This window comes from Pyricularia pennisetigena, chromosome 3 (assembly GCF_004337985.1).
Source record: "Pyricularia pennisetigena strain Br36 chromosome 3, whole genome shotgun sequence".
In the NCBI taxonomy this organism is placed as follows: Eukaryota; Fungi; Ascomycota; class Sordariomycetes; order Magnaporthales; family Pyriculariaceae; genus Pyricularia; species Pyricularia pennisetigena.
In genome coordinates, this window is record NC_043742.1 from 4,200,884 (window position 1) to 4,219,965 (window position 19,082).

General features: G+C 49.9%; 4 protein-coding genes across 4 annotated transcripts; 3 read left to right on the plus strand and 1 right to left on the minus strand.

Moving 5' to 3' along the window:
- Positions 1 to 799: 799 nt before the first annotated feature.
- PpBr36_02862 (uncharacterized protein) lies at positions 800 to 5,668 on the plus strand (the record flags this gene model as incomplete). The annotated part of the gene is made up of 3 exons (XM_029890039.1): positions 800 to 1,896; positions 1,971 to 5,369; positions 5,449 to 5,668. 3 exons carry the CDS (start codon positions 800 to 802, stop codon positions 5,666 to 5,668), a joined length of 4,716 nt encoding a protein of 1,571 aa, XP_029752834.1.
- Positions 5,669 to 6,428: 760 nt separating this feature from the next.
- On the minus strand, positions 6,429 to 7,528 carry PpBr36_02863 (uncharacterized protein; the record flags this gene model as incomplete). Its single annotated transcript, XM_029890040.1, has 2 exons — positions 6,429 to 7,271; positions 7,367 to 7,528. The coding sequence occupies 2 exons, from the start codon at positions 7,526 to 7,528 to the stop codon at positions 6,429 to 6,431; spliced, it is 1,005 nt and encodes a 334-aa protein (XP_029752835.1).
- Positions 7,529 to 8,993: 1,465 nt separating this feature from the next.
- Positions 8,994 to 11,458, plus strand: PpBr36_02864 (uncharacterized protein; the record flags this gene model as incomplete). The annotated part of the gene is made up of 8 exons (XM_029890041.1): positions 8,994 to 9,676; positions 9,752 to 9,885; positions 9,946 to 9,971; positions 10,038 to 10,076; positions 10,128 to 10,331; positions 10,412 to 10,895; positions 10,966 to 11,179; positions 11,251 to 11,458. 8 exons carry the CDS (start codon positions 8,994 to 8,996, stop codon positions 11,456 to 11,458), a joined length of 1,992 nt encoding a protein of 663 aa, XP_029752840.1.
- A 4,555-nt stretch (positions 11,459 to 16,013) lies between these two features.
- PpBr36_02865 (uncharacterized protein) lies at positions 16,014 to 16,954 on the plus strand (the record flags this gene model as incomplete). The annotated part of the gene is made up of 3 exons (XM_029890042.1): positions 16,014 to 16,060; positions 16,104 to 16,191; positions 16,868 to 16,954. The coding sequence occupies 3 exons, from the start codon at positions 16,014 to 16,016 to the stop codon at positions 16,952 to 16,954; spliced, it is 222 nt and encodes a 73-aa protein (XP_029752841.1).
- Between the last annotated feature and the right edge of the window lie 2,128 nt (positions 16,955 to 19,082).

Consider the following 19,082-nt stretch of genomic DNA (forward strand, 5'->3'; position numbering starts at 1 on the left):
TTTGTGCTGTGTTGGATCAAAAAGGATGTCTTTTTTTTTTTCCTGCTCTTGATGATATCTGTTTATCTCGCCTATCAAAATCTCCATCCAAATCAGCGTACTAGTACAGTAACTGGTGGAGATGGCAATGCCGTTGTTTGTCTACGCAGGGGCTCGTCCAGACCAGGTGTGTAAGTAAATCAGTGTGTAAAATATAGCAAGTAAAGCGGGGGTGGGCTAGCCCGATTTTCAGGCATCTCCTTGAGATGGACAAGAGCAAGAACAAATATAGAATAGCCCTGAGGCTTCAAGCGCATGCTATAACCGAGCATTTGCTGTTCAGTGCAGGATCTGACAGCAGGCCCCTGGAGCATTCTTTTAACTTTTTTTTTTTTTTTTTTTTTTTTTTTTTTTTTTTTTTTTTTTTGCTTGGCCCCACCTTCGCACGCTAACGAACCCAACGAGTACTGGGCACTAACAGGTACCGTCGGCAGTACGTCCACTGTCAATGAAGGGAGGGAGTAAGTACATGATGTGTACCTACTTTTTAGTGCTTGGCGTCCTACGTTCACCTCTTGACGTAACGCTAAATTAGACCAATCCAGATGCAAATGAAATGAGCCTCACAATTTGTCTGTCCTCACTCGCTAACGTCTGCGCTTGCACCAGGTGGTGTCATGAAAGATAAACCGAAAGCCATTTGGCAACAGGTTGATCCATCGAGTCTGCGGTGATTTTTTCTTCTTTTTCTTCAAACCCAAACTTTGTCTTCAGACGGAGGTGACTTTCCCTGAAGGGGTTTTGCCTCTCCACTGTCAAGATGGACCCCCGCAAGCAAGGTCGCCCCAGCTCGAGTACAGTCGCAGGTAGTGGGTCGCACTACTCGGCTGCAGGCATATCTTCTTCACCTGTTACTGCCCACGAAAATTCAAGCCCAAACCAAGCAGACAATTCCACCGCACCCAGTTCGCTGCCCTACCGCAACCGTAGTCTTTCTTCTTCTTCAACAACATCCAGTAGCTTATTTGACACGGCACGGTGGCGTAGGCACACCGAAACCGTCAATGCTCGTCCCGAGCGCGCAAGCAGCTTTTCTTCGCCTCCTCCTCTATCGCGCCCTCTGAAAAGCCTCAGGGCATCCTTTTCCTTCAGCCGAAGAGAATCGGATATTTCCGAGGCACGGAACGAGTCCCCACAAGCACCAGGCCAGCCTCCCCAACCTCACAGGAGCACGAGTGAGGATATATCACGCCTGCACACCGTGCCTCAGGACTCGTCGTCTGCCAACTTACGCTATCTGCCTGATTCTGCGATGCCATCTTCCCGCTCTTCGCTTTCGGAGGAGCATAAACGGACGAGCCTGTCGTCTATGCACTCATTAGCCTCTGCTTTGGCCAACACTGGCTCAGCGGTTTCTGTGGCTGGTTCAGATACCAGTGCTACGCCATCTCAGACCCCCGCCGCAAGTCGTAGTGTTTCTGGCACCATGATTTCGTCCTCGATAGGAAAGGGTCAGTCGCAAGAGGCGGGTGGGGCTCCTCAATCCGAGGCACCGACTACTCAGGGTTCCGCCAACGGCTCAAAGGATGGTCGAACCTCGAACCCAGGTGCTATGCAGCCACCTCCACGGCCGTTGCAAGTTAACCGCGACCGCAGTAGAGCCAAGAGGCGATTCAGTGGAAGTACTGCTAATAGCAGCCACAGCCCTAGCAGTGACCGGGCCGTCGTGAAACGGGAGAAGGAGGAGATTCGCCCTGCTCCATTGGGCAAGATTGGCGTCTGTGCCCTGGATGTCAAGGCACGGAGCAAGCCAAGCCGGAACATTCTCAACCGTTTAATAGCAAACAAGGAGTTCGATGTATCTGTCTTTGGCGACAAGACTATTCTAGACGAAGAGGTTGAAAATTGGCCAGTATGGTACGTCTCTGCATCCTCCAGCTGGTTCTGGGACCCTTTGTCTTGTCCGGGAACTTGCTAACAACAAAGCACAGTGACTACCTAATATGTTTCTATTCAGATGGCTTTCCATTGGATAAGGCTATTGCATATGTCAAAGCCAGAAAGCCCTTTTGTGTCAATGACGTACCAATGCAGCAGGTTCTCTGGGATCGTCGCATTTGCTTGCATTTGCTCAACAGGCTGGGGGTGCGCACCCCACAGAGGATTGAGGTCAGTAGAGATGGCGGCCCCAAGATCCTTACTCCGGATATGCTGGAGCATATCAAAAGGGTCAGCGGGCTTTCCCTGGAGCCATCCGAACTCTTAAACTTGCCGAAACCCAGAGTTGTTGAGCTCTTGGATGACGGCGATGTTTTGAGTGTCGATGGAATGTTACTCAAGAAGCCATTTGTCGAGAAGCCAACGAGCGGCGAGGACCACAACATCATCATTTACTTCCCCAATTCCGCCGGTGGAGGGGCACGCAAGCTGTTCCGCAAGATCGGCAACAAGAGCTCTGAGTATGTCGAGGACTTGTGTGTTCCTCGGGCAATCACCAATCCTGAAGAGAGTTACGTCTACGAAAAGTTTATGAAAGTAGACAACGCTGAGGACGTGAAGGCATACACGGTGGGGCCGAACTACTGCCATGCAGAAACACGCAAGTCACCAGTCGTCGACGGAATCGTACGACGCAACACTCATGGCAAGGAAATTCGCTACGTAACTGCACTCAGCAACGAGGAAAAGGAGATTGCCAGCAAGATATCGCAAACATTCGGACAGCGTGTCTGTGGCTTTGATCTCCTGCGAGCAGGGGGCAAAAGCTATGTCATTGACGTCAACGGATGGAGTTTCGTCAAGGACAATGATGACTATTATGAGCGCTGTGCAAGTATTCTGAAGGAGATGTTCATCAAGGAAAGGGCACGCAGAGGAGGTGTGACGCCACCTCTACCATCGCCTCCCGTATCGACCGAAGGGGATCCTATTGCTCAACGAGCCGTTGCGGCGGCGGCCGCCGCTGCCACTGCTGCTGCTGCTGCTGCATCGAACCGAACACGCACTTCAGTTCCCCAAACACCACGCTTAGCTGCTACAGGTGCTACATCCCATCATGATAAGGACTTACAGGATCCCACTGCAGCAGGCTCATCTGCGCTTGGCTCCAGTCTCAACTCGGATGGCGCAAGCGTTGCGACAACTGATTTGTCGGCAGCCTCTTCTATGCTCGACAACAACGACCTCTTAAGGCAACCATCTAACACGGTCCCCCCGGCAACTGTCAGCACCACGTCTACGCAGCTAGCGGACCTGGCGGACCCATGTCAGGAGGAGACACAGCCTCCGCCTCCGCCGCCCAAACACTCCTGGAAACTGAAGGGTATTGTGTCTGTCATCAGACACGCCGATCGGACACCGAAACAGAAGTACAAGTTTACATTCCACACTGAGCCCTTTATTCAGCTACTCCGAGGCCACCAGGAGGAGGTCCTCTTGATCGGCGAGGCTGCGCTTGCGAGCGTCGCCAATGCAGTAGATCAAGCCATGGATGCTGGTATTGAGGATGCTACAAAACTCCGGCAGCTCCGCAACGTGCTTATCAAGAAGGGCTCGTGGCCAGGCACCAAGGTTCAGATCAAACCCATGTTCCGCAAGCACAAGTCAGACGCTTCTGCAACGGATGTTACCGAGGCTGCCGGTCCGTTATCACCCTTATCCAAGTCTGCTCTCAAAGAAGGCGGCTTAGGTACTGCTCCACCTGGGACACAACGGCACACGCCTAAGAGGAACGACTCATTGTCCGAAGTGACCATGTCCAAGTTTACTGCCGCTGAAAATAGCCTCGTGCTGGACAAGATGCAGTTGATCGTGAAATGGGGCGGGGAGCCGACGCACTCGGCAAGGTATCAGGCTCAAGAACTTGGCGAAATAATCCGCAATGATCTCTTGCTTCTCAATCGCGATATTCTGGATGAGGTTCATGTCTACAGTAGCTCAGAGAGGCGCGTCACGACAAGCGCTCAGATCTGGGCGGCCAATTTTCTCAATCAGAAGGATCTTCCCGAGGACTTCATTACGATTCGTAAAGATCTGTTGGACGACTCGAACGCTGCCAAGGACGAAATGGACAAGGTGAAGAAAAAGCTTAAGGGCTTGCTGCGGAAGGGTAACGAACGGCCGCCACAGTTTGCTTGGCCTGATAACATGCCCGAGCCCTCGGAAGTCCAGACACGAGTTGTGCAGCTGATGAACTTTCACCGCAAAGTAATGGAGCACAACTATACAAAGCTCATGAATGGAAATGGCATCAGCTCCTCAGGTTCGAGTACGGACAAGATCGTGAACACAGATGACACTTCAACAACGTCGATGTCGTCTACGCTTCACCAGGCCAATACGGTCAACAGTATACAGTCTCGGTGGTGCTCTGGAGAAGATCCTGAACTGTTTCGGGAGCGATGGGAGAAGCTTTTTGCTGAATTTTGCGATGGAGACAAGGTCGATCCTAGCAAGATATCTGAGCTGTACGACACCATGAAGTTTGATGCTCTACACAACAGACAATTTCTCGAGTGGGTCTTTACGCCTACGAAGCAGATGATGGAAGAAGAGTATGGAAGCATGGCCGGTGCTAAAGACAGCAAGCAGGCGTCGCAGCCAAAGGAGAGCAAGGACGCTGAGGAGCCTTCCAAATCATCGGAAGAGCACAGGAATGGAAGAGCTCATGCTTTACCGGATGATAGGAGTGACAAGTCGGAGTCTGGCAAATCGGTAAAACGCATCTTCCGCAGGAGGTCGTGGATGAATGGGCTTAGACATCACGGCGACTCGCAGCCCCCCGAGCAGTACTTTCACCTTTACAAGGGTACCAACCCAAAGGCAAAGATAGAGTCATTCTTTGAGCCTCTCCGTGAGCTTTACCAGCTTGCGAAGGTTCTCTTTGACTTTATATGCCCGCAAGAGTACGGCATCTCTGACACGGAGAAGCTCGAAATTGGTCTTTTGACCTCTTTGCCCCTCCTGAAGGAGATCGTTCAGGATCTCGAGGAGATGCAGGCCTCAGACGAGGCGAAGGGTTTCTTTTATTTCACAAAAGAGTCGCATATCTACACTTTGCTCAACTGCATTCTGGAGGGTGGTATTGAGACTAAGATTCAGCGGAGCACCATTCCAGAGCTTGATTATCTTTCCCAGATATGCTTTGAGCTGTACGAGAGCGAAGTAAAGGCTCCGGCTGGGGATTCTGCGGGCGTAGCAGGCGGGCAGGCAGACGTCCCGACTTTCCAGTACAGCATCCGTATCGCAATCAGTCCAGGCTGTCATGTGTACGATCCCTTGGATGTGCAGCTCGACAGCCGACATTGCATTAGCTGTGCACCGAGGCGTAGTTTGACAGCTCACGGCGACTGGAAGAAGGTCATTGAGACTCTCAGGGCCCGCTTTCACCAGTAAGTCATGCATCGAGGAGCGGCATTCCATGTTGCTTTATCTGTTCTGTGGGGAACCTAGCTAATATTATGGTCACAGGGTCAAATTACCAAAGTCTTTCGTTGCTGTCAACCTTTCGGATGCTTTTACGTTTCAGGAAAAGCAGGCAAATGATTCGGAACTGGCTGAAGAGGCTGGAGTCGGTGACGTTCTCGAGATGAAGAAAATCGAGCACACTGCGTCAGCGTCGCAAGTATCAGTGGACACCACGGTTACCGACACGACATTAACAACAGACACGACTGTGACGGAGACTTAGTCCTGCAACGGTGCATAATATAAAGTTCCTGGCAATCAGGAATAGAAAAGCGAGACATGATTATTTGAGCATTTGAAGCGGAAGTTTTGGGGTTCAGGAGTACTGCATGCTTGCCTTGTTCAGGGTTCAGAATACATAATATGCCGCGACTTTCGTCCCTTTTTTTTTCACTGTTGCTTAGATGCTTCTAGTTCATCTTGCGGTCATGAGCTCTGATACTTTAGGTCTAAGGACTGAATAGCAGATGTTCTGGTAGACCCTACAAAGTAAATAAATACATGAGATGTCATTGCAAGCATTTCACCTCCTGTGTCGGGCTTTTTAGCACGTCAGTAGCACATAGAGACGGTTGAGATATACATAAGGGGAAGGCATTGTGTCGTATTTGACGGCAAGGTAGTCCGTCCTGCCAGACAACGAAGGCTACAGCTGGATGGATGACAGCCGGAGTTGATTATGTTGTACAGCAGGCAGCTCGTAATGCGTGAATCACCAGTGGCAGAGTATTTCCTCAACAGGTTCAGACGGCACACCCTTGAAATTACGGCATGTCTATACTTGCAACTGCGCGAAAATAGTGCTACTTGCCTGTTTAGCTACAATTTCACCAGTTTGAGCCTTGCAACCTGTTCTGTCCATTTTGCATTGGCACTAGGTCTAATTGGTCTCGATATGCGGCATGCCTGTCTATAGCTCTAAGTCTAGTTCTATGCCATGAATGCAAAGAAATTCATCTGCTATGAATAGGAACCCTGACTTCCTATGATGATGGCTTGGACACCATTGTCGGGACCCTCAGAGACGCGCGAAACTCCGTCAACGATACGCTCTTCTCTATGAGCCCTGTGCCCTCTGTTGGTCGGTCATATGTCCAGACCTCGGTCACGCCGAGCGACTCGAGGTAGTCCAGGGCTCGCCCGTAGTTCGTGGCAACCTGCGCGATGCCGTGGCTGTCATCAGACATTGTGAACCTGCCGCCCAGCCTGACCCACTCCTCCGCGATCGGCCGACACGGGTATGGCTCGGCCAGCCCCTTGCGAAGGGCGCTTGAATTGCACTCGAGCCAGCCGCCGTAGCTCGCGACAAACTCGAGGTTCCGCTTGATGAGCGGCCAGACGCGGTCCGGAGACCAGACACTGGGGTTGCGGCCTGGCTCCTCACTCATCAGGCGGATCAGGTCAAAGTGGCCGACGATGGGTGGCCTCAAGGCCTGGAGCATCTCAAACTGCTGGTCGTAGTAGTGCACAAACAGGGCCTCCTCGCCGCCGGGGCCGGCGGCCTCGACGGAGCGCAGGTAGGTTGCGCGGTCAAAGTCGATGGGGATGCCGCCGGCGCCGTGGTGCAGCGAGCCGATGAAGTAGTCGACCCTGCCGGCGTCGGCGACGAGCTTGCTGTCGCCGTTTTGGAAGTAGGACGGGTCGCCTCTGCCGTCGGCCAGCGAGCGCACCAGGGTGGCGTACTCGGACCGGATGAACTCGCCCTCGAAGCCGATGAGCAGAGTGATGCGATCGGCATACTTCTTTTGCAGCCGACGCGCCTCGGTCATGTAGGCAGCGTGGCGCGGCATCAGCTCCGCGAGGGAGGCGTGCGGGTCAGGCGCAAGCTAAGTCGGGTTGAGGGAGCACTTCTTGTCAGCTTGGTCTAGGTTGTAAGCGGGAGAAAGTTGCCCAAGGTCCACTAGACAATGTAAATACCAACTTCTTCTGGATATAGATCGCACAGTTGGGTCCGTGGCATGTGTTCGCTAAGACCCATTGTCTTGTATCCTATGCTGATGCAATGGAGGATGATGTCTTCAAGCTGATCCTTTGCGTGGCCGGGGCAGAATTGCCCGGAATGCGAGTGCATTGTGAAGGCCATGACTGTTTGCTTGTTGGGGTTTTCTCGATGAACAAATGGATTTAAGTTGACTCTGACGTTGCTAGATGGTACTTGATGATTGAGAAGAGAGGGGTGGAAAGGGAGGGATGCCGGCTGTTAAAAGTGCAACCATCCCAAGGCAGATAGGGAGGGTGTCTGTCTGTATCCGGGGTTATGGCACTGAGGCCAAACTTGCTTTTACTCATTGGATTGGTATACGGCGTACGTCGAAATGGAATGTACGAATAAAGATCCATAAATTTTTGCTGGCCAATCAAATCCGTCGGTTTCCAAGGAAATTGACTCTTAGGATACCCAGGTGTCTGGTACCTACCTGCCTCAGCTAAGATGCCAGGCATTGGATGGGAGGAAAGCACGCAGGAACAACGTTTGAAGTGTAACCCCACCAAAAAGACAGGCTCAGGCAATCAAGCATGAAAGCGCGCGTATTTCGGGATGCGAGGGTGGCCGATGCATCCTCGGAGGCTTGAATACGTTTTCCATACTCCATTAATATTGGTAGCTTTCTAGGATATCCTTCCTGATCCGGTAAATGAAATCAGGTGGCCACACCAGTGTTGAAAACTTGTTGACGCCAGCCCCGCCTTCCGTGCGGTCCATGATCCCCGTTTGCAACAAAAACTCCAGGATACCCAAAAAAGCGTCTTGTTCTGGGACAGGCACCATCGGGGCTTGCCGGGAAAACGTGCTTGTTTGGCTGGTTGTCTGCAAACTTCAGATGGGAAAGGTACCTTGCCCAAACCTTCAACCTATTTGTTTTCCTCAAGAACGATCGTACATATTGATCGCATTTCCCTCAAGTAGCAAGGCCGCAAAACTACTACCACTTACCTTACCTGAAGACAGAGAGCCTACGTCAGCCCAACGCAAACCCTTTGCTCACCTATCATCAATGTTTTCTTCTATCTACCTTTACTGTATTCCGGGGGCATGATACATTTTATCCCTTGCAATTTTTAGTATCCCGTGCATATTTTCCCCCAGTTAGACATAAAGCTGCTATGTTGTGCTGGGAAGTTCCCTGGACAGTGGGGCCTTGTTTTTTTTTTTTTTTTTTTTTTTTTTTTTTTTTTTTTTTTTCCCCTCTCTCTTCGCATACAGTTGTGTGAAAGGAAGCCGAGCGTTCCTTCATTTACAATGCTCAATGTAATCATCAAGCGATGATTGCCCTTGAGACAGGGCTAAAGACATATTATTGGTGGCATCGACAGCGCACTGCGGGGAGCTTTTTGGGGTCATTTCTCCAATTTACGACTCGGCTCGCGTCTTGATCTCCCGAGCACAAGCAACAACGCAGGCTCCAAGCTTTAAATTAAGTTCCGCAGTCTCTAATAATGCACATCCTTCACATCGAGGAATGTCCGCCTTCTTTGGATAGTTCCATTTGGGATCCTGATGGTTGTCTGAACTTCATATAGCTTAGTTCGATATTCATGGCACCAAGATGCAGCTCATCCGAATCATTGCCGCCTTCTCAGGCATCACTTTGCGAACGGTGAATGCCAAACTCGACGCCCGCGAAAAGGATGGAAAATATGTGCTTGCCAATGACCGGCTTTATACCGAGATTGACAAGACAAATGGCGTCATGACAGCCGTAAAGCTAGACGGGATGGACATGCTCGGAAGACCATCAGGGTCCACCGGTCGAGGCCCTTACTTGGACTGCTACTGCACACCATCGGGCTTCTGGACACCGGGAACACATCGGCCAGAGTACGCCTTCTGGAGCGACAATGCCACCTGGGCCGGTGTCAGAATGAGAGACACGCATCAAGACACGGGCCAGATTATGGAGCAGTACTGGTTCATCCGTGATGGCGAAACTGGTTTGCATACTTTCTCAAGGGTGGCGTACCACAATGAGACGCACCCTTTCCTGAGAAACTTGCAGGAGCTGAGGACGCTCTTTAGGCCCAGTACGGACATATATACCCATCTGGTCACAAATGAACGCCAATTTGCTCCACTTCCCAGTGCAGAGGCCGTTAAGAACCAGGTCGTCGTTCAAGATGCTACCTGGTGGCTTGGGAATACGCCCAATGATGCTTATGTCCAACAGGAGTCGGACTACTTCACCAAGTACACCTTCATGGATGTTTGGAAGGATCACAAGGCTCACGGAGTGTGCGTGCTCGCTGGGAGGATTTTGATATCTATTTCGGACATGTTGATCACACTCTAACTCTGGTTCGCGGCTAGGTTTGCTGACGGCACAAAAACCCCTGATAATACCACCTATGGTGCCTTTCTCGTTCATAATACGGTCGACACCTACTTTGGAGGGCCCCTGCACTCTGATTTGGTGGTTGATGGGATTGTTTACAACTACATGGGTAGGTTTGACAGCTTGATAGATGTCATTTATGGGCTATATGCTAACGTGGGAATACTAGTCTCGAACCACCATGGCGAACAGACTGTGAGTAACGAACGCTATGGTGGGACTTTTTGAGAGCGATATACCCAAGGCTAACATCTGAATTAGCCAAACATTACCGATGGATTTGACCGTACTTTTGGCCCAGTGAGTTCTTTCCAGCCTGTGTGACAAGGAGAAGCTAAGGATCCTTGATAGTCCTTCTTTTACTTCAACCATGGGCCTGTCGGAGCCTCCTTACACGACTTGCGACGGGATGCCGAACAATACAGCGACCCGAATTGGGGCGCCGAATTCTACGATATCATTGCTCCTTTCGTCGTCAATTACGTCCCGACTTCCAACCGCTCAACCTTCCGACTTCATGTAGATCTTCCTCAAGGTGCTCAGAATCCCACGGCAGTCAGTAGCTACAGCTCTCATCTTCAGTAAACGGGACTTTGCACATTTTCTGACACGCCTTGTTGATCTCATTATGGCAGATTCTCACCGAGAATAACCATTACCACCAAGACAATGTCCACGACGCCAAGGCTCTGCAATACTGGACTCGAATATCAGCCAACGGCGACGCCTCCATCCCACGAGTTGCGCATGGTATCTATCGGCTAACTATAATAGCTGACGGTATCTTTGGTGATTATGTCAAGGACAACGTTGTCATCTCACCCACTGCTCCACGCACACATGCCCGTTGGCGAGAGGAGTCAGCCGGCACCGAGATATTCCGCATTGGAACGCCTGATAAGAGCAGCGGCGAGTTCAAGCATGGCTACGAGCCGAGCCAGACCAAGCCCCTGCACCCAGAGCAGTATCGGATCTACTGGGGAGCCTATGACTTTGTGGAGGATTTCCCCAATGGTGTCACATTCAAAGTAGGAGAGAGCAAGGAGGTCGATGATATGAACTACATTCATTGGAGCATGTTTGGAGGCCGCGGAAATCATCGTCGGCCCGAACCCTACTGTGAGTTTTCTCATTTGAGCTTTAAGTCCAGCTCAAGTACAAGCACAAGATACTGACAACTTAAAACCAGCAGTCGGAAAGGGAGACGTCAACAACTGGACCATCAAGTTCGACGTCAACGAAGAAAAAATACAACAGAAGAGGGAGGCTACATTCACGGTGCAGCTTGCCGGAGCAAAAACTGCAGCGGGCAACACGGATATTTTCAACGCCAGCGAACCGCATGCCAACTTGGCGTACACTGTGAGCGTGAACGGCGCCGATCTTGCCCCCTGGATCATCCCGTGAGTGAACTTGTCCCTGCAAGCTATGTCTTCACCGTCATGCCCGCCTTATTCTGACTGCTGGTGACTAGATACTACCATTCAAGCTCCTGTGGTGTAAGGTCGGCAGTTATCTGCTTCAACCTAGCCCACAAGTTTACCTTTGACCCGACGCTGCTCAAACCGGGCGAGAACAAGATTGTGTTGAGCCTGCCATTTGCCGCGCAGAATCATGAATCTGCACTACTGACAAGCTCTGTTTACGTACAATATGACGCATTGAGGCTTGAGGTCCGATAAAGGGGCCAAATAGTAGGGCCGGTCATGTACTGAGTCTTTTCGGGGTTAACACAAGCAGGTGACCCAGCCGCGTGGCATTCATTATTTGGTCTTGTCAATGGGCTTAATCGTTTAGCCGATCACACATGTTCAAGATACATCGGCTGCAGAGTCGTGCACTAATTCACAGCTGTAACTTGAACTTTTATCAATCAAAAGGTCCCATGACTCAAAGCTTGGATGCGCTTGTCCTACCGGAATTTTGAATAACACTCTCCCGAAGCCTCGTCAGCTGTGAAACCAAAGTAATCAACGGACATAACGGTGAGGGGGTGGGATGCTTTTTGTTTCCATGGTTTCTCCTCTGCACTTTTAATTTTATCCACTTGCACAGCTATCTTCTCCGTGAGAGAAAAAGAGGGGGCTCGTCAGGTTGATGTCCATGTCACGTAGGGCTGCGCTCTGTGACAACTTTCTTTCGGGTCCCGATTTGTATTGCAGTCTGAAGTTACCTATTCATGCAGGTTGGAAGTAGCTCTCATCACCGTTTGTTCCTCGGTTTAAAACATCCGTGTCTGAGACAAGGACTTTCAACGAGTCTAGCGTTACCTGTTTTACTGGTGCATCCATAAAAACCGGTCGGAACAAGAGGGATTAGATGAAAAGGAAGAAAGAAAAAAAAAACCCGGAAACCCCCACTTCTTCCCTTACAAGCGAGTCCAGGTACCGGATCTGGCTTCTAGAAGCGCGAAAGGACCATTCTCGGCTGTTCTGTCCGTACTGAGATCCCAGGGGTGGTATGTAATATGCACAGCCGAAGTGGTATCAGCTAGCAGGCTTCAGCCATAGAGAAATGTTTCCTTTGTCCCGGCTCGCAGCATGAACCCATATCTCCCGCCCTCGCTCGCCCTCACTCGCCTACGACGCTCTTCTTCCTCACACGACCCCCCAAGACCCCATTTTGGGTTACGTTGCCAATACAAAGTGCCTTGGTAGAGCTGAAGCGGCAGGCAGGCACAGGCAGTTTAAACTTTGCCGGTGGAATTCGCCAAGAAGAAGAACTGACAAGACAAGAAAAGAATGAAAGAAGAAAAGAACAGAAAAAAAAAATAGTAAACAACCTCTCTAGCGACTTTTGGGGTACAGTCAGGCGTTATGGAGAATAGCGCCAATGGGTGAGCATTCTGGAAAATACCTGGACGACAGGTACCTCAAGATAAAAGTAGCTTTTTTTCTTCTTGTGGGCTGGAAGAAAAGGAGAGAGAGAGAGAGAGAGAGAGAGAGAGAGAGAGAGAGAGAGAGAGAGAGAGAGAGAGAGAGAGAGAACTTTCAATATCGCGAATCGGATAATGCCCCGTTTTCCGTCGTCCCTGCCCTAAATCTGCGAGTCGAGTTGCACATGGGAAGCGACCACGAGGCGAGGATACCTTTGTGCCCCTTTTATTAAATACTGTGACATGTGGAAGAAAAAGTACCTCGGGTCTGGTCTGATACCTCCCCATGCAAGAGGGAAAAAAAGAAGAAAGAAATAGGGTTACACCTGAATGGCTGCAGATTCATGACGATTTTACGGCAACCTGCATATTTGTCGTCAAATATCCACGGCAGATAAATGGAACTTGGAGATTCCATGTGTTTCCTCACCGCTCGTCTGTGCCTGGCTCCCAGCGATCGGAGTCGTCGTAGCATTGTGTTACCCCCCATCTATAAAGTCTCCCCCTTTTTTTTGATATTCCGATCAAGTATCACACTAAATGCCGACTACACCGCGGAGAATTTTAACCTTGGCAGACAAGCGAGAAGAAGCAAAGAGCAGCTAGCCATATATTGAGACTCCAGTGAAGCTGATTTCTAAAAGAAAAATCTCTTAGTTCGAGTCTAATATCCCGCAAAACGCAGACTACCGTCACCAATCTCGACCAAACACAAAAGAATCAAGGTCGAAAAAGCGACAGGGGTATCTGAGTCTAATAGAAGCAACTCCAAGCCGGAAAGGCGGCCTATCAAAATCAGCGCCAAGTGACAAACCAGAATGGTGGTAAAAGTGAAAAGAAACCAGCGAGCAAGTAGAAGATAGGGCTTTTCTTTTTACCAACCCGCAACAGACAAAAGACCAATGATACTCCAGAAAAGACGGTAAAGCCAGCAAGGGTAGAAGACATAAAGGAATAAAATAAAATAAAAAAAAAGCAGAGAGAATGAAAAGCCTGTCATGGGCACATTAGCGAGACCGGGCTGAGAAAAGAGAAGGCGGACATTTAGATCGAGGGCTCGTTACACCCGCGGTCGGCTGTGATACTCGCACCGGCCCATATGTAGCCGCATATAGGAATGGGTAATCGCACTTCCTATCTGGCGTCAAGATCGGCTACTCCAGTCTGGCATCCGAGCATTTCGCTTGAAGTCGTCGAACAGTAAGAGTCAGTCACCGGAAGTCGCCAAGAAAAAAAATAATTTCCCGGACTGTAGAAAATAACACCGCTGTTGCTTTGGTTGCCGTATCTTGTTCGCGGGCAATTATCCCTCCTTGTCACAGATCTAAAAATGTCGTATAAGGTGTTAGCTCCGATTCTAGCCTCAGTGCAAAGATATTTTTGGCGTACCTGGGGGGTGCCAGTCTTGCCACAAACCCCAGCTTTCCCCTGAATCCCAGCCTCGTCTTGCTTTGCTAGCCTCACCTGGCAAAGCTCACCGGCAGCCGTCATAATAGCAGCCGCTGCACCTTTTGGTCTTGCACCATCTGCACTCCCAGATCATCTGAAGAGGGCCTGCGTGGCAGGCTGCGCAGACCCACTGGAGTAATGACGTGGGCGACTTGAGCATCCGGAAGTCATGAGGGCACTGAGAAACTGCCATATTTTCTGTTTTTGTCTGGATGCACAGGTGCTTTGTGTTCTGTGTGTGGCTGGACTACTGTTGCAGGGCAGAGGCTAGATTATAGATACTGTCAGCTGTGGGAAGACCAACACCAACATCGTGGCGGACTATATCAGCTTACAGGGCTAGTGCGCAGGTAGTGTGTTGGTGTTCTAAGACGATTTTGGTATGGTTCAATAGCGATAAGTAGACTAATCAGGAGTATGGGCGTAGTAGCTTTCGTGAGTTGGGTTCCGAGTGGATCTTGGTGTTGGAGTAGTTCCAGAATCCGAGAAGTTGGATCTTGGTGCGCTTATATATAATACAAGCTATACGTGGGAAGTGACCCTTGGTGCTTCTTTCGATAAGCACCAACCAGTGAGAGCGTTTGTGACAGTTGACAACTTGGGAGAGTTATACTGCCGGGGCACAGGGTACGTTTCGGTGGACCCTTGCACCAGGCGCTTGCCGACGGACTTCACCGCTTGGGTCGAGTAGAAAGCGACGCTTCAAGCGCAGTGTTCTCACTTCGTAGCAAATCCTCAATCTGCTGTGAAGCGGTGGCCGTCGTGACGCACCAGCCCTGTCGGGACGAGAGGTCGGGACTTGCCCGGCTTGGGCTCAGAAAATGGTTGGGTGAAAGTATCTGATCTCCCGTGATTCAAGCCACCCGTCTCGACGAGATGGGGGTAGAGTGACGCAGTAAGTCACTGCCAATCTCAAGTGATATCCGATCCAAGATCGCGATGTGCGACGAACAGCGAACAGACCAGCGCGTGCAACAGCGCCTCGTGTACTAGGTACTAATCTCTTGGAGCTGGACTTGATCCTTATCCCTTTTCATTTGCTTCGTGGCAGCCTGCGACGGACAGAGTGTTTGCCAACTCCAGGCACAACAGACAAAGCGGCGGATTGGTTCAAAGATAGGTATAGGTGTAAGGTCGATTGCGTCAACGGCTTACCGGTGTACGGTGAAGCATCGCCAGTTTCTTGGGGAACATGGAATCCATAGTATGGGATGAAACAGCGAGCCGGGGGGTCCTTTGGGTTTGATAAAGTGTACAAGGGCTTTGCACCAAGAACACCCAGCCCGGCTACCCAAGTCCTTGAGTTGCTGAGCGAAGTTGTAATACAAAGAAGTAAAGATAATATGTGATCAAGTTTCTTGTCCAGGTAGGTATACTGTATGTATATGGAGCGATGGGACGTGAGCAAGGGAGGTTAAAAATGCCAAGGTGAAGCAGGGTCAACAGGGTTATGGACGAATGGCCATCTGGGTACCTTACGTATGAGAATGGGAAAAAAAAAAAAGCAATGGAGTGGATCCGGCATCGTTCGTCCGAAAGAGGCTCTTGAACGAGGTTGTATTAAACTTGCTATGGGTGGGCAAGTTGGGATTGAAGACATAATGCTTGACATGTTCTTGGGGTAGTATTCATCTGATGTAAGGAACCAAGAAGGTCGAGGCTAGGTCATTCTTTGCTGTGCGAGGCATTGATACGGGCAGATTTTTTTCCATCTTGAGGGTGGACATATTAGAAATGAATGGGGTATTTTTTTTTTTTTTTTTCAATATTATTTGGTGGGAAAAGGTCTGGTTATGATACAGTAAAGTACTACTGTACCTAGGTACGACGAGGTACCGTTGGTAGGTCAAGTGCCTGCCCACAATGCAGTCGTCACTTCAAATAACAGACAAACTAGCCTAAGAAAGGTAGTGATGACTGTTGCCAGCCCACTCAAGAAAGAACAGTTCCAGAAAGAGGAGTAAATTTGATTTGAATATTGGGCGCACCGCCCCTGCCTGAAGTTGTTCGTTGCCCTTCCATAAGAACTTTCGCTCCGGGATGCCGTCCGTTTTGAGCAGGGGCCATCCCATCCAAAGACAAGGGCGCCCAGTTAGAGCCCAAGGTGTGTTTCAAGGCTACACCTAAAATAGGCCCAGAACACAGCCTGGCAGAGCTTCCTTGGAACCATCGTACTGCGGTACGTTGATACTGGAGTCAAAAAGTAATATCATGCCTACCACGTAGTACCGGGTCACAGAGCTATTCGTACTTCTTTACGTGGTATGGATAGTATCCAAATTATTTCCCACCTACCTAGCAAGGCTAGCCTACAACTGCTTCTTTCCCCTCCTATTTGGTTATTCATTTATTTATATTTTTTCTCATTCATTCTCAAAGGAAGATACCTACCTACCTAGAGGATTACCGTGCGCAATATGACGGCTCAAGCCCCGTAGGACTTCAGACCATCTCTCTGATGCGAAGCAACCTTGCAATGGCATGTCGGCGAGGAATCATCCAGCCTATGATGTATCTTAGCTACTTACCCAACGCAGGCAAGTAAAGGGAAGCGAGCCGTCTTGAGTTGTGGCTTTTTGCCCAAAATGGAAGAGCATGCATGAAATGCCTTGACCAATCCCAGAACGTGTAGCCTTCTCCCCCAGGACATCCTTACCTACCAAACCCCCACCAAAATCTCTACCACCTCTTTGCAAACAACGGCATCGGTGGGAACTTCCAGTGATGAAATTGCGTTTATTGTCCAATTTCGTTACTGCTTAACTAGGACAGGATTGGTAACTTCGCGGGAGGGGACGCGGAGGAGGCGTTCCCGCCCGGTTGCTTCCTGGGCCCGGTGCAGGAGAATTTGTGATTACCGTACATGGATGCGATTTGCTCGATGAGGAGAGACCAAGCAGCCGCTGCCAACATCGTACCGTATCTCTATTGTGTACCTTGGCACTCAACTAAGACTACGTACCTACATTTTGCTAAATGCTAAAAGTAAACAATAATACATCATCGCTCACGCGCCTTTCTCTTTCCTGAATACCTTTTACCTCTGGACATAACTGAGAAAAGCAGTTGATCCCGCCTTAGGTCAACGATGATATCCGTCTGCAACCTTGACAAAGTACTGTACCCTCAGTGTCGCATGCCCCACAAAAGAACAGACCAGACTAGAACTACTCTGGGCAGGCTTGCGCACCAGTGCCCAGACATGGGCGAAAGCCGCCTTTTTCTTTTCAGCGGACGACCTTGGACCTGGATTTCTCATTTCAATCGGCCACTTTCTTCCGCTCTCTTGCCGGACCGCTGCCGATTGGAGATGAAGCTGAGGGTCCCTGGCCCGGACGTTGTTCGACAGGGATTGCCCATGGATTTCATCTCCCATACCAGCCGCATGCCGCTCTGGTGTTTTGGGGCTACTACGGAGTATTTCTACAGTACAGTACCAGCGAAACTTGCCCGGGCGTCCGTTCAATCCGCATTTTGCCCCATCCCGGGCCAGGAGAGCGCGCGACGGTTCCATGGATCTATCATCAAGGACCACATCTACGTAATATGTGCGGAGTAGTTATCCGCTGGACCTCGGGATATTATCGTCAACCCATAGGCTGTCTACCAGCGGCCAAAGAGTCAAACTCAAACCAACATATCTATCATGTTGCTATGTCAAGTCTATATTATGTGTTTGCTTAACAGCTTGTCCAGGACGTCAATCACTGCCCAGCCCCAGTGCCGTCCGCTAATGTAATGTACATACTTACCTTACATATGTGTGTGTGTGTGTGTAATGGCTGTATGCCCGTCCCCTTATTCTCCGTGCCAATGGATCATTCTCAACAACGACAACACCCTTCCGGCTGACCTTACGAATATGTGACACCCCCTGCCGTTTTGTCTTGAAATTCCGCAAGCCCCTACCTCCCCTTGCTCCCCACTCTGACAACGGTTTTGCTTCGCTACTGCATCAAGGAACCGACTACCACGTAGGTACATGATGCAATAATCCAGATCAATGTCAGCGTCACACAAGGAAGGGTCTGCGCAATCAAGCCATGAAGCTACGTACGGCCTTGACTCGGTCAACCACTGTAATTTTCTAGCCAATATTAGAAATTGAGACTGATAGCTGATATCATCACTGCTTGCTTCCTACAAAAGTAGCGGGAAAAGAATAACCCAATGCACGGCAGGTATCTTACATACATTCACATATGCTTTAACCTTGGTTCCGTTGGTTATTAAAATAATTAGAATAACACTCAAGCTCTTTTTACTCAACCCCAGCTCACCGCCATAATTTCAGCCCAGCTATTAAATTGATAGGTCATTCAAAGATATCCTTTCTTGCCAGGGCTGTATCGATTTCGTCTCCCTCTTACGTCCTAGTAAGATCAATAAAACAAGGCTTGAAGTGCCGTCCCTTGCTTGCTACGACCGGCATTGACCGGGGCCCCGGAGTGAGCTGTCTGAAAACGACTTAATTTCTGGTTACTGATCAGATATAGGAAAAGTAAAGACAGCAACTATATCGCGCAGCAAGTGCAACCCCTCTTTTCTCTTCTGTATATGTCTTTTCCCCGCCTCCCACAAGAACCGTTTATCTTGTTGCATTTAAATCCGCACAGTCTCCAACAACGGAATCTTTCTTCTTCTTCTTCTTCAGACTGGTATGAGAATAAACGGTGGGGAACTTGATATTTCTCATCTTGAGCAATGCGATCATGCCACCTTGAGTTCTTACGTCTCCACTACAATGCGAGAGGCCACTATCGTTGCCTTGGTTGGATCTTGCACCCTGATCCACGATGGAGGCAACGTGCAGAAGAAACTCTACTTTCAACAGGCAAACCGTAAAATTGGATCAGAGACCTGCGTATTCCGCTTGCTACACGAGGCCAGGGGAAAGATTTAAACCCCTTATGCTTTGTGAAGTACAGTAAACCAACTATAAAATCCATGCCCTCGATGCCAAGACCGGCATCACATCCACC